This window comes from Neoarius graeffei, chromosome 23, assembly GCF_027579695.1.
Source record: "Neoarius graeffei isolate fNeoGra1 chromosome 23, fNeoGra1.pri, whole genome shotgun sequence".
Lineage (NCBI taxonomy): Eukaryota > Metazoa > Chordata > Actinopteri > Siluriformes > Ariidae > Neoarius > Neoarius graeffei.
The window spans coordinates 54,284,292-54,298,397 of record NC_083591.1 but is presented as its reverse complement, the minus strand read 5'-3'; the positions used below and the strand labels follow the sequence as shown (position 1 = coordinate 54,298,397).

Sequence of the window (14,106 nt, the reverse complement as noted above, 5' to 3'; positions counted from 1 at the left end):
CAGTAACAGACTCGACGATAACGGAGTTGACATTTTCCACCATTTTGTGTCTTAACTCCACATGCTAACCTCAAACTAGCTACCACACGGCATGTATCAAAACAGAATTTTATAGATTTTAATTATATTCTTTCTTTTTTTAAATGAGTGAGAGATTCACGCCAATATCACAACAACAGCGGTGACGAATAATGAATCTACTATTGGTGTAAAATCCTCAAAATTTTGTTCAAATTAACGAGAGAAGAAACATAACACTCTCTCCCTCACTGTCTTTCTGAAGTTTCCTGTCAGAGGAAGTGACATCACTTGGCGCAGGTGTCATGCGTATTATTAAAGGTCTTTGTGGATTTTATGCAGTTTTATAACAGAGTTAACAGAGTTGACAAGAACATTGGGACAGATAGAAAATATATTCTTTAATGACTGAAATTTCACATAATACAGAAAATAGACTTTCACAATGGCAATTGATTTTTATAACAGTTAATAGAATCAGCCCCAAAAACAGATTGTTAGACTGAATCACTTCCTGTTTATTCAAGTTGAATGGATGAATCAGGAGTTGAAGACAGCCAATAATATGGGGGGAGGGGTGGGGGTCATTTAGAGAATGTTTTATGGATAAATTGGGTCTAAAATGTACATCAAGCATGGCTATTGGTGAAAGTTTGTCATAATTTGCATTGTTATTCAAAACTGAATCAATAAAGATTTCTTTCATGGAAAATAACAAAAGGTTTCTCTCGGAGACGCGAAATGTCCCCCGAATTCTAGAATGACCCTTATATGTACAGTATATAATAAGCGGCAAAGTTTGTTTGTTTGTCTTGAGCTAACGTCACCATTTCTCAATGGATTTTCACCATATTTGGCAAGTAGGTCTAGGGATGACCTGGAATTTTGCAGATATAAACAAAATTCATGTACGGGCTCCAGGGAGGTCTCTGGGAGGCACAACATCCACCCAACCCCTCCCTCAATGCCTTTCACGTTACATTTATCAACACAAACTCTCGACAGATCTTCACTAAACTTGGCACGCAGGTACAGGAGATAGCCACAATTTGGCAGCACTCAGAAATTCCATATTTGGGCCCCACGGGGTCCCTAGTGGGCCCCTAGGTGGTGGATGTTTGGATTTTTGTTTGTCTTGGGTTTACATCACCATTTCTTGACGGATCTTCACCAAATTTGGCATGGAAGTCTGTGGGCAACCCAGAATTTTGCAAAATGTAACCTTACTTGTATATATGTATATATCTCATCTCATTATCTCTAGCCGCTTTATCCTTCTACAGGGTCGCAGGCAAGCTGGAGCCCATCCCAGCTGACCACGGGCGAAAGGCGGGGTACACCCTGGACAAGTCGCCAGGTCATCACAGGGCTGACACATAAACAGAGACAACCATTCACACTCACACCTACGGTCAATTTAGAGTCACCAGTTAACCTAACCTGCATGTCTTTGGACTGTGGGGGAAACCGGAGCACCCAGAGGAAACCCACGCGGACAACATGCAAACTCCACACAGAAAGGCCCTCACTGGCCACGAACCCGGACCTTCTTGCTGTGAGGCGACAACGCTAACCACTACACCACCATATATATATATATATATATATATATATATATATATATATATATATAATCATCTCATTATCTCTAGCCGCTTTATCCTGTTCTACAGGGTCGCAGGCAAGCTGGAGCCTATCCCAGCTGACTACGGGCGAAAGGCGGGGTACACCCTGGACAAGTCGCCAGGTCATCACAGGGCTGACACATAGACAACCATTCACACTCACACCTATGGTCAATTTAGAGTCACCAGTTAACCTAACCTGCATGTCTTTGGACTGTGGGGGAAACCGGAGCACCCAGAGGAAACGCACGCGGACACGGGGAGAACATGCAAACTCCACACAGAAAGGCCCTCGCCGGCCCCCGAACCCAGGACCTTCTTGCTGTGAGGCGACAGCGCTAACCACTACACCACCATGCCGCCCTCTATATATATGAGGGCGGCATGGTGGTGTAGTGGTTAGCGCTGTCGCCTCACAGCAAGAAGGTCCTGGGTTCGGGGGCCGGCGAGGGCCTTTCTGTGTGGAGTTTGCATGTTCTCCCCGTGTCCGCGTGGGTTTCCTCTGGGTGCTCCGGTTTCCCCCACAGTCCAAAGACATGCAGGTTAGGTTAACTGGTGACTCTAAATTGACCGTAGGTGTGAGTGTGAATGGTTGTCTATGTGTCAGCCCTGTGATGACCTGGCGACTTGTCCAGGGTGTACCCCGCCTTTCGCCCGTAGTCAGCTGGGATAGGCTCCAGCTTGCCTGCGACCCTGTAGAAGGATAAAGCGGCTAGAGATAATGAGATGATTATATATATATATATATATATATATATATATATATATATATATACACACAGAGTAGGGCAAAAAAGTATTTAGTCAGCCACCAATTGTGCAAGTTCTCCCACTTAAAAAGATGAGAGAGGCCTGTAATTTTCATCATAGGTATACCTCAACTATGAGAGACAAAATGAGAAAAAAAATCCAGAAAATCACATTGTCTGATTTTTAAAGAATTTATTTGCAAATTATGGTGGAAAATAAGTATTTGGTCAATAACAAAAGTTCATCTCAATACTTTGTTTTATACCCTTTTTTGGCAATGGCAGAGGTCAAACGTTTTCTGTAAGTCTTCACAAGGTTTTCACACACTGTTGCTGGTATTTTGGCCCATTCCTCCATGCAGATCTCCTCTAGAGCAGTGATGTTTTGGGGCTGTCGCTGGACAACACAGACTTTCAACTCCCTCCAAAGATTTTCTATGGGGTTGAGATCTGGAGACTGGCTAGGCCACTCCAGGACCTTGAAATGCTTCTTACGAAGCCACTCCTTCGTTGCCCGGGTGGTGTGTTTGGGATCATTGTCATGCTGAAAGACCCAGCCATGTTTCATCTTCAATGCCCTTGCTGATAGAAGGAGGTTTTCACTCAAAATCTCATGATACATGGCCCCATTCATTCTTTCCTTTACACGGATCAGTCGTCCTGGTCCCTTTGCAGAAAAACAGCCCCAAAGCATGATGTTTCCACCCCCATGCTTCACAGAAGGTATGGTGTTCTTTGGATGCAACTCAGCATTCTTTCTCCTCCAAACATGACAAGTTGAGTTTTTACCAAAAATTTCTATTTTGGTTTCATCTGACCATATGACATTCTCCCAATCCTCTTCTGGATCATCCAAATGCTCTCTAGCAAACTTCAGACGGGCCCGGACATGTACTGGCTTAAGCAGGGGGACACGTCTGGCACTGCAGGATTTGAGTCCCTGGCGGCGTAGTGTGTTACTGATGGTAGCCTTTGTTACTTTGGTCCCAGCTCTCTGCAGGTCATTCACTAGGTCCCCCCGTGTGGTTCTGGGATTTTTGCTCACCGTTCTTGTGATCATTTTGACCCCACGGGGTGAGATCTTGCGTGGAGCCCCAGATCGAGGGAGATTATCAGTGGTCTTGTATGTCTTCCATTTTCTAATAATTGCTCCCACAGTTGATTTCTTCACACCAAGCTGCTTACCTATTGCAGATTCAGTCTTCCCAGCCTGGTGCAGGTCTACAATTTTGTTTCTGGTGTCCTTTGACAGCTCTTTGGTCTTGGCCATAGTGGAGTTTGGAGTGTGACTGTTTGAGGTTGTGGACAGGTGTCTTTTATACTGATAACGAGTTCAAACAGGTGCCATTAATACAGGTAACGAGTGGAGGACAGAGGAGCCTCTTAAAGAAGAAGTTACAGGTCTGTGAGAGCCAGAAATCTTGCTTGTTTGTAGGTGACCAAATACTTATTTTACCGAGGAATTTACCAATTAATTCATTAAAAATCCTACAATGTGATTTCCTGGATTCTTTCCCCCCATTCTGTCTCTCATAGTTGAAGTGTACCTATGATGAAAATTACAGGCCTCTCTCATCTTTTTAAGTGGGAGAACTTGCACAATTGGTGGCTGACTAAATACTTTTTTGCCCCACTGTATGTATGTGTGTATATATATATATATATATATATATATATATATATATATATATATATATATATATAAAAAGAACTTTTCCTGAGTTCTCATGACTTGTTTATCGATGCTATCTGTCACTGAAATCTAAAAGAACCAGCCACCTCATCCATCAATCCCCAGTATGTAATCATTCTGCCAGTAATGGCATTTTGACATCCTATATTCCTATATTTGGAACCTGACAGAGAGCAAACACGGGCATAACGCAGTGAAAACACAGCCAGACACCTCTCAACAAGGCTGCTCTGTCATTTCCTGACCCTGTTGGATGTAAACATGGTAATGATAGACGGCCTCGTGCGGGATGCGCGCTTTAAAGAGGGAATGAGCAGAAAAGAGAAAACGGGATTATTTTAGACGAGGAAGAACATGGTTTTATGTCACGGAAGGAGAAGGCTTACTGGAAGGCCAGAGCTCATGGTGTGTGGGCTTGGTCAGAGCGAGCAGTCGAACATTCAAACCCATCCGACTGTAATGAAGTGGCTATGGTGGCTTGTTGGAAATAACCGGTTTGCTACGAATCGCTTCGAGTCATCTTACTTCACCTGGAGTTCATGAAAGGATGCTGCGCTGTTTAGAAGGCGGTTAAAGTAAGGAGAGGTTCAGTTCCAACATCTGGCATCGATGTGACCTTGTATTTTGACCCAGCTGTGTGTGTGTGTGTGTGTGTGTGTGTGTGTGTGTGTGTGTGTGTGTGTGTGTGTGTCATATGGAAACTTAACCTTGGGTGACTTTTTTCAATACAAGACCATCCAGATAAAACCAGGCCTACTACTATATCGCTGCTGAATTCTCAGATCAGAAGCTTTTGATTAATTTTCTATCACAGCATCTTTGACAATAGTTACGGCTCCTTGATTGATATTAATGCACTCCTTATAATAAGTGATCGTTTCTACAGTAACAGCACGGACTATAGTAAAATATTGCACATAAACTAAGCCTAATAATAACCAGATTAAGAAAACATGTTACATGCAGTTTATGGAAGGAGTCTCCACTATCAGCACTTTGTGGCACTCAATAAGTTTTTTTCCTCCTGAAATTCTTCTGGATAGATGATGATACATTTTGTGAGGTTTTTAGAGAAGATGATGAGGGACTGACTGTTTATACTCATAGCTGCTACAGTGGTGCTTGAAAGTTTGTGAACCCTTTAGAATTTTCTATATTTCTGCATAAACATGATCTAAAACATCATCAGATTTTCACACAAGTCCTAAAAGTAGATAAAGAGAACCCAGTTAAACCAATGAGACAAAAATATTATACTTGGTCATTTATTTATTGAGGAAAATGATCCAATATTACATATCTGTGAGTGGCAAAAGTATGTGAACCTTTGCTTTCAGTATCTGGTGTGACCCCCTTGTGCAGCAATAACTGCAACTAAACGTTTGCGGTAACTGTTGATCAGTCCTGCACACCAGCTTGGAGGAATTTTAGCCCGTTCCTCCGTACAGAACAGCTTCAACTCTGGGATGTTGGTGGGTTTCCTCACATGAACTGCTCGCTTCAGGTCCTTCCACAACATTTCCATAGGATTAAGGTCAGTACTTTGACTTGGCCATTCCAAAACATTAACTTTATTCTTCTTTAACCATTCTTTGGTAGAACGACTTGTGTGCTTAGGGTCGTTGTCTTGCTGCATGACCCACCTTCTCTTGAGATTCAGTTCATGGACAGATGTCCTGACATTTTCCTTTAGAATTTGCTGGTATAATTCAGAATTCATTGTTCCATCAATGATCGCAAGCCATCCTGGCTCAGATGCAGCAAAACAGGCCCAAACCATGATACTACCACCACCATGTTTCTCCAGACATAATGCTTCTCATTTAAACCAAAAAGTTCTATTTTGGTCTCATCCGTCCACAGACATTTTTCCAGTAGCCTTCTGGCTTGTCCATGTAATCTTTAGCAAACTGCAGATGAGCAGCAATGTTCTTTTTGGAGAGCAGTGGCTTTCTCCTTGCAACCCTGCCATGCACACCATTGTTGTTCAGTGTTCTCCTGATGGTGGCTCATGAACATTAACATTAGCCAATGTGAGAGAGGCCTTCGGCTGCTTAGAAGTTACCCTGGGGTCCTTTATGACCTCGTCGACCATTACACGCCTTGCTCTCGGAGTGATCTTTGTTGGTCGACCACTCCTGGGGAGGGTAACAATGGTCTTGAATTTCCTCCATTTGTACACAATCTGTCTGACTGTGGATTGGTGGAGTCCAAACTCTTTAGAGATGGTTTTGTAACCTTTTCCAGCCTGATGAGCGTCAACAACGCTTTTCCTGAGGTCCTCAGAAATCTCCTTTGTTCGTGCCATGATACACTTCCACAAACATGTGTTGTGAAGATCAGACTTTGATAGATCTCTGTTCTTTAAATAAAACAGGGTGCCCACTCACACCTGATTGTCATCCCACTGATTGAAAACACCTGACTCTAATTTCACCTTCAAATTAACTGCTAATCCTAGAGGTTCACATACTTTTGCCACTCACAGATATGTAATATTGGATCATTTTCCTCAATAAATAAATGACCAAGTATAATATTTTTGTCTCATTTGTTTAACTGGGTTCTCTTTATCTACTTTTAGGACTTGTGGAAAATCTGATGATGTTTTAGGTCATATTTATGCAGACATATAGAACATTCTAAAGGGTTCACAAACTTTCAAGCACCACTGTACATACAGAACATATTGCAAGAAATAACAGGAATTATTCTTTCCACATTCACTGGATATGAGCAATCGTGCACTCTGATTGGCTACTCTACTACTAGGATATCAGCTCATATACCGTGAGTAGAGAAAAACAAAATGGCGGAGCTTGTTGCTGAAACAACCAAGGACGAAATAAAAACTCAACTCAAAAACAAAACCACAAAAAATAAAAAAAGCAATAAAATATGGAATAAAAGTATATGCTGGTAAGAACATATCTTTTTTTATTTTTCAAGAATTATCATTATCACATTTTTCACAAATTGCTCCTGTCAAATTTGCAAAAAATATAAATAAAAATGTTCTGTTTCTCACAATCCAGTGAATGTGGATAGAATAAAACAGTTATTCCACTCAATCTCGTCGTACTTGGCTTATAGACAACTCAGTGCGACGCGCCTCGTCAGCTATCAGCTCATGTACAACTTGAGTTCGTGGAATAACTGTTAATTAACTTGTCTCATGCAGGTTTTACAACAGCATCGTTCATTAATGTGTTGCAATGGTAATTGTTGGAATATAAGATAAGAGGAATAAAAAACTTGACTAGGACGTGCTGTTATAGGAGAATAATCTAATACATCAGCCATATCACACCAACATGACGTTGATTAATTTCCTATAAGAGCACACCATGTTGTATATCATTACTTACTTACTTACTGCATAGAGCAGTGGTTCTCCAAGTGGGGTCCGGGGATTCCCAGGGGTCCCTGGAGCATAGCCAGAGGGTCCCTGACTTTATTATTATTATTTTCTTATAATCAACATTTCATATTTAGGGGTCCAAACACCAAAGTCAACTCCGACTGAATGCACTCTTATCAGTGGAAATTTCCAGAAAATAGAAAGTTCTATGGCTCCAAAAATATATCATTTAAAATATTTTAATTATTTTCATGAAATAAATTTATACTCTGAGGTTTGTGGAATTTATTTTACAGTTTAATGAACTACAATATAATAATAATAATAATAATAATAATAATAATAATAATAATAATAATAATAATAATAATAAACAGCGCTGTAGTATAACTGATTGATTATTATGAGTCTCAAAAATGGGTTCCAACATTTACAGCCTTGACACCCGAATTCAGTTCATTATCATTTATGATGTAATTTAATTTATGCGTAATTATGTGGACTTTTTTCATTCAATGATGCAATACATATTAATCAATGTCAGTGTTCATTATTTATTTGACTTGTCTTATTGTATATTAAGTGACGTCTTGAATAAAATGCTGCTCATTATGTTACAAATGAATTATAGGTTTGATTTTTGTCTTGAAATGTAAACGATCTGTCTTTTTGACTCATGCTGAACAGACGATAAGGAAGGTAATCTTTCATTCTTTCATTCATGTCACGGCTCATTTGCTCACCTCCAATTTTCCACTATTAAAAAAAAGAGTAATATGTAGAATTTCCGTTCTTTGGGGTTTGTACAAATGCTTGAAATTTCTCTGGAAAATGTTTAACATTGACTTAGTTTTGATTCAGTATTATACAATACACATAATACGAGGACTGAATAAAACCAGTACTGTGTTTGCGAGTTGTATAAATTCATCACTACTTAATATTAAAGGTGCAATCAGTGGTTTTGAAGTTGGAGCACTTTTTGTAATGTTTGGTGAAGGTTTTCCTTGCAGTTCAGTAGCAGGTCTCTCTGGAGACCCAAACTTTTTGGCCCTAAAAAGGTACACACAGTCCCCTTGAGATCCAATAATGAACCCTAGGGGGTACATTAGTTTAAATCGTACCTTGGGGACAGAAATAGACTCCCACTGTACCTCTATTTCTGACAGTTATCTATTTACCTCGCCCGCAATGGAGTAAGCAGGGTGAGGTATTGTAATTGGTGTGGTTTGTTTGTTTGTTAACAATCTAGCGTCTAGACGGGTGCACCAAATGACTTCAAATTTTCAGGGTAGTTGGGCAATGGCCCATAGATTACCTGATTACATTTTGGGGGTAATCAGGTCAAGGTCACCAGAAAGGTCAACCTTTGGGTCAAAATAACATATTTTCCATTATAACTCAAAAACGGTTCTTGATAGACAAACGTTTACAATTATGAGCATATAGGAACTCCCATATGGCCTTTCATTTCGCACCATGATCTTTGACCTTGAGTGACCTTAAAAGGTCAAACTCAAGGTCACGGATTTTCAGAGGGCTGTAACTTGAAAACGATTGATGGTAGACAGATATTTACCCTTATCAACTTATAGGAAGTGCCATACGGGCTTTCATTTGGCACCATGACCTTTGACCTTGAATGACTCTGAAATGTCAAACTCAAGGTCATGGATTTTCATAGGACCATAACCTGACAGGTGCTGCTGGGTGAGGTTTGTTTTGCTTGGCAACACTTGTTAAAAAAAGATTTAAGGTAAAAGATATGTAAAGGTGGGCGGCACGGTGGTGTAGTGGTTAGCGCTGTCGCCTCACAGCAAGAAGGTCCGGGTTCGAGCCCCGTGGCCGGCGAGGGCCTTTCTGTGCGGAGTTTGCATGTTCTCCCCGTGTCCGCGTGGGTTTCCTCCGGGTGCTCCGGTTTCCCCCACAGTCCAAAGACATGCAGGTTAGGTTAACTGGTGACTCTAAATTGAGCGTAGGTGTGAATGTGAGTGTGAATGGTTGTCCGTGTCTATGTGTCAGCCCTGTGATGACCTGGCGACTTGTCCAGGGTGTACCCCGCCTTTCGCCCGTAGTCAGCTGGGATAGGCTCCAGCTTGCCTGCGACCCTGTAGAACAGGATAAAGCGGTTAGAGATAATGAGATGAGATGAGATATGTAAAGGTACAAAGGTTGTACGATTGATGGTCCGACATGAGCGAATTTTTTACTAAGTGTAAAATCTTTCTTCTTTTACTACATAATACAATGTTAGAAATAGGGATGCAGTTACAGTAGGAGTCCATTTCTGTTCCCCAAGGTACAGTCTACACCAATGTACCCCCTAGGGCTCATTATCGGACTTCAAGGTAACTATGTGGACCTTTTTAGAGCCAAAAAGGTACATACATGTTCCCAATCAATATAAATGGTACAAATAAGTATCTTAGAGGGTCCTGATCCGGTGACAAGCTGTTGTACCCCTAAAGGTACTTTATTTTCTGAGAGTGTAATGACCTTGTTGACTCATACTTTTTATTTGTGCAATCTTTTTTCTTTCCTTCCAAGATCAGGCAGATTACGTCGCAATACATGGAATCCATATAGGTAAGGAACATTTTCTTTCTTGAAGCTTATCTTTTACACGCTTGCTTGCTTCCTTGCTGGCTGCTTCACACTTGTTTATCAATCTAAAATCCTACCTTAAACGTGAAGGAGTTTTTACTGGACTCTTGTGCACTAAAAATGCTACAACAGAGCTTCTTAATGCTGCTTAATCTCCCCCATGGCACATATCCATCTCATGATACATTTGTCCTTTCAAAGCTGCTCAGACAGCCTCATTAGTTCTTGATTTATGTTGATCTGGTTTGAGTATTCATGTTAATTTGGAGGTCTTTAATAGCTCCAGACTGGGTGCTTTTCTCTGGTCCATTGGTGATAAAGAGCCTCAGCGAGCACGAGCAAGACGAGTGAAGCGAAACAGCCAGGCAACTGGATGAGTAAAGCAGAGTCTCTCTTACTTTTTTTTTTTTTTGCTCGCTGGCCAAACGTCAGCTTGTCCACAGCAAATCTCAGTCACAGGCGCGATAGCCAAGCTTGCATCAATCCCACAGCGACCCCTTCAAGAAAACATGCTTAAGGCATTACTACGTGGCCGGCTTGTGACGGGCTCATTCCGGGGTAGGCCAAAAAGCTGTGATTTATCGCAGCGATGGTTTAGGAACTACGTGATGGAAAACTGCACGATGCTTTGACGTGTATGGAGAGCTTTTGGTAGCAACATTCTTCTATAAATCTGCCTTTGAAGCACAGAAGCGGCATTTACAGCGATCATCGCAACACAATCAGATACGACCCAGAGCGCCATGGAGAATGTGAAGGGTCACTGAGAAGGGCTGGGTGGGATATTTAAGCGAAAGAAACCTGGAAAAGGTATCAGCAGATCCCAATAAGGTCCAGACATGGAAAACATTTAAAAAAAAGAAGGAGGCAGTATTTACAAACCAGATTATTTAATCAGTATGCAGTCTAGCAGGAGCCAAGACACTAACGGACGGTTCAGCCGTCCAGATTGCTTTTCAATTTCTCCAGATCCTTTGGATGTTTTCAGTGTCAGGTAGCCGCAGCATGTGTGCATTAGTGTGCAGAGTCTGGTTAGAAGACAACCCGAAGGGCTTCATTCGCTAGATAATGGGTTTACCATACAGGCTGATGCAAACGATAAGTTATGATCACTCGTTCATTTTTATCGGAAGCCAGTGACAGATAAACCTCATGAAGAAGCACTGTGTGGACTTTGAATTAAGACGTATCGTTTCATATTGTTGCATTTTTTTCTTTATTATTATTATCTTTTTTTTCTTTTTTTTTAGCAAACCAGACCGGATTCTGCCGGATGGGACGTGGTGTCTGTCTGCATGGGTTCTCGAGTTCAGGGTTAAATCGATGCTGGTGATGTCATATAGTTCAGCTGCCAAGCTCAAGGTAGACAAGGGTAGCAGGAGTGCCTTAGGTCCGCCTTATTGGTGCACTGAGGTTTACAAGAAAGATTTCTTTTTGTTTCTTGTTCAGGTTTTTCAAGCTGAGGAAACTGGAGACTCCTTTTTACTAGGGGTCAATCTCCAGCTTTCAGACAATACGATACACTTGATACACTTAAATACGATTCAGTTCAGATTTCATTGAAATATGAATGAATCAGTAACATTTCGATTTGATTTGTTTGATTCAGTATGATTCAGTTGATGACTCTTTTCATTTGGGATGTGAATCTCCCACTTTCACATGTTATAGTACACATCAGTATGTAGTGTATTGTACAATACTAAAAAGGATACAGTGAACCAGTAACATTTCAATACACTTCAATACGATTAATTAAAGTGCCAATGGGATTTGAATCAGGCTCGATATAATATGACTCAGTTGATGACTCTTTTCACGAGGGATGTGAATCTCCCACTTTCACATGATACAATACACATCAGTATGTTGTTGTCGGTCGTCCATCGCTAGCAATGATGACTGCTTCATTAGGATGTGCAGAAATGGAATGGGCCACGAGGCCTGCACCAGAGCGCCCCTCCTAATAAAGCATCTTGCACAGCAAGGTAAGACAAACGATGTCATGCCCCCATCGTGTTGTCTCTCTGGACCTCCAGATCTGATGCCAAGTGGTGCACAAAAGTGCCACAGACATGACGGGTGTGGAAGTTGACCCGCAGTGACAACTGACTTGCCGAGTGAGTGATGCCATCCGTTGGCCATTTGAGTGGCTCTTCCACATGCCATCTGGTGGTGTGCCATTGACCCTGTTGGGTTCATCTGCCCCATGGTACTGAAAAGTGCCCTGCTGCCAGCGTCTTACTGGTGATGTACTATTTAACCCATAGCTGGAACCCAGGCAGGTGCTACCACTCTGGATCAGAGTGGACCTGGGAGCAATGGTGATTAAGGGGTAACTCCACTTTCCCCAATACTCAAGTCCTCCTGGACCCGAGACTCACCATCGGTTGCAGTTTAAAGTCATACCCAGGATTCTGTAACATCAGTATGTAGTGGACTATACAATACTAAAAAGAATACAGTATCATATACAATAACATTTCAGTATGATTCAGTTCATCTCCAATTCAAGCTGATTCACTCTGACTCAGGGATATGAATCACTCTTTCAAAATGACAGGATTTTGATACACATCCTCATCTCAGTACGGTCTGTATGAATCTGCCTCTTTCAGACAATATGATACATCTCGACTTATAGTATCCGATATATGACATGGCAGGGTTTTTTTTAAGTACATTTCTCTTTCTTTCTGCATCTGGCTGTGTTTGTTTTATATTTTGTCTCCATTCAACTTCGACTACTCACTTTCCAAAGTCTGCAAAACCAGCATGGATCTCCATGTTCTTTTGGATCACAGAACAAAACAAAGGTAGCAGGCGTACCTCAGGTCTGTACTCTTGGTTCATTGGTGTTTTTAAACGAAATACATCTTTTGAATTCTCTTTCAAATTAAGCTACATTTCTGTTCAAAGTCTCTCTCTTTGTAATAGAACCTTTTTAATCACATTATTGCTGTTAAATACTTCCACAATAAATCCACAAGACCATGATGGATCACTCTCTCCCATGTTCTCTAAGATCACATGCTTTTAGATTGATTCATTAAGAAACGAAAGCTAGCAGGAGTAAAGGACATTTCAAGTTTATTGTGCTGCAGGTCTGAAATACAAGATCTGACCAATCAGGATCAATTATTTTACTCTGTAACTCTTTTTGTCTCGTTCTTTCTACAACCTTGATTCCAAAAAAGTTGGGACAAAGTACAAATTGTAAATAAAAATGGAATGCAATGATGTGGAAGTTTAAAAATTCTATATTTTATTCAGAATAGAACATAGATGACATATCAAATGTTTAAACTGAGAAAATTTATAATTTAAGGAGAAAAATTAGGTGATTTTAAATTTCATGACAACAACACATCTCAAAAAAGTTGGGACAAGGCCATGTTTCCCACTGTGAGACATCCCCTTTTCTCTTTACAACAGTCTGTAAATGTCTGGGGACTGAGGAGACAAGTTGCTCAAGTTTAGGGATAGGAATGTTAACCCATTCTTGTCTAATGTAGGATTCTAGTTGCTCAACTGTCTTAGGTCTTTTTTGTCGTATCTTCCGTTTTATGATGCGCCGAATGTTTTCTATGGGTGAAAGATCTGGACTGCAGGCTGGCCAGTTCAGTACCCGGACCCTTCTTCTACACAGCCATGATGCTGTAATTGATGCAGTATGTGGTTTGGCATTGTCATGTTGGAAAATGCAAGGTCTTCCCTGAAAGAGACGTCGTCTGGATGGGAGCATATGTTGCTCTAGAACCTGGATATACCTTTCAGCATTGATGGTGTCTTTCCAGATGTGTAAGCTGCCCATGCCACACGCACTAATGCAACCCCATACCATCAGAGATGCAGGCTTCTGAACTGAGCGCTGATAACAACTTGGGTCGTCCTTCTCCTCTTTAGTCCGAATGACACGGCGTCCCTGATTTCCATAAAGAACTTCACATTTTGGCTACGTTCACACTGCAGGCTGAAGTGACTCAAATCCGATCTTTTCGCCCATATGTGACCTGTATCCGATCTTTTATTGACAATATGAACGACACAGATCCG

General features: G+C 41.2%; 1 protein-coding gene across 1 annotated transcript in view; it reads left to right on the top strand.

Annotated features, from left to right (window-relative positions):
* mpp7b (MAGUK p55 scaffold protein 7b) overlaps positions 1-14,106 on the top strand; it is a 132,589-nt gene that overhangs the window by 63,762 nt on the left and 54,721 nt on the right. Inside the window, exons 11-12 of the mRNA XM_060905435.1 lie at positions 8,134-8,145; positions 9,994-10,032. Of these exons, the coding sequence (XP_060761418.1) occupies positions 8,134-8,145; positions 9,994-10,032 (51 nt within the window). The remainder of the gene's footprint in view (positions 1-8,133; positions 8,146-9,993; positions 10,033-14,106) is intronic.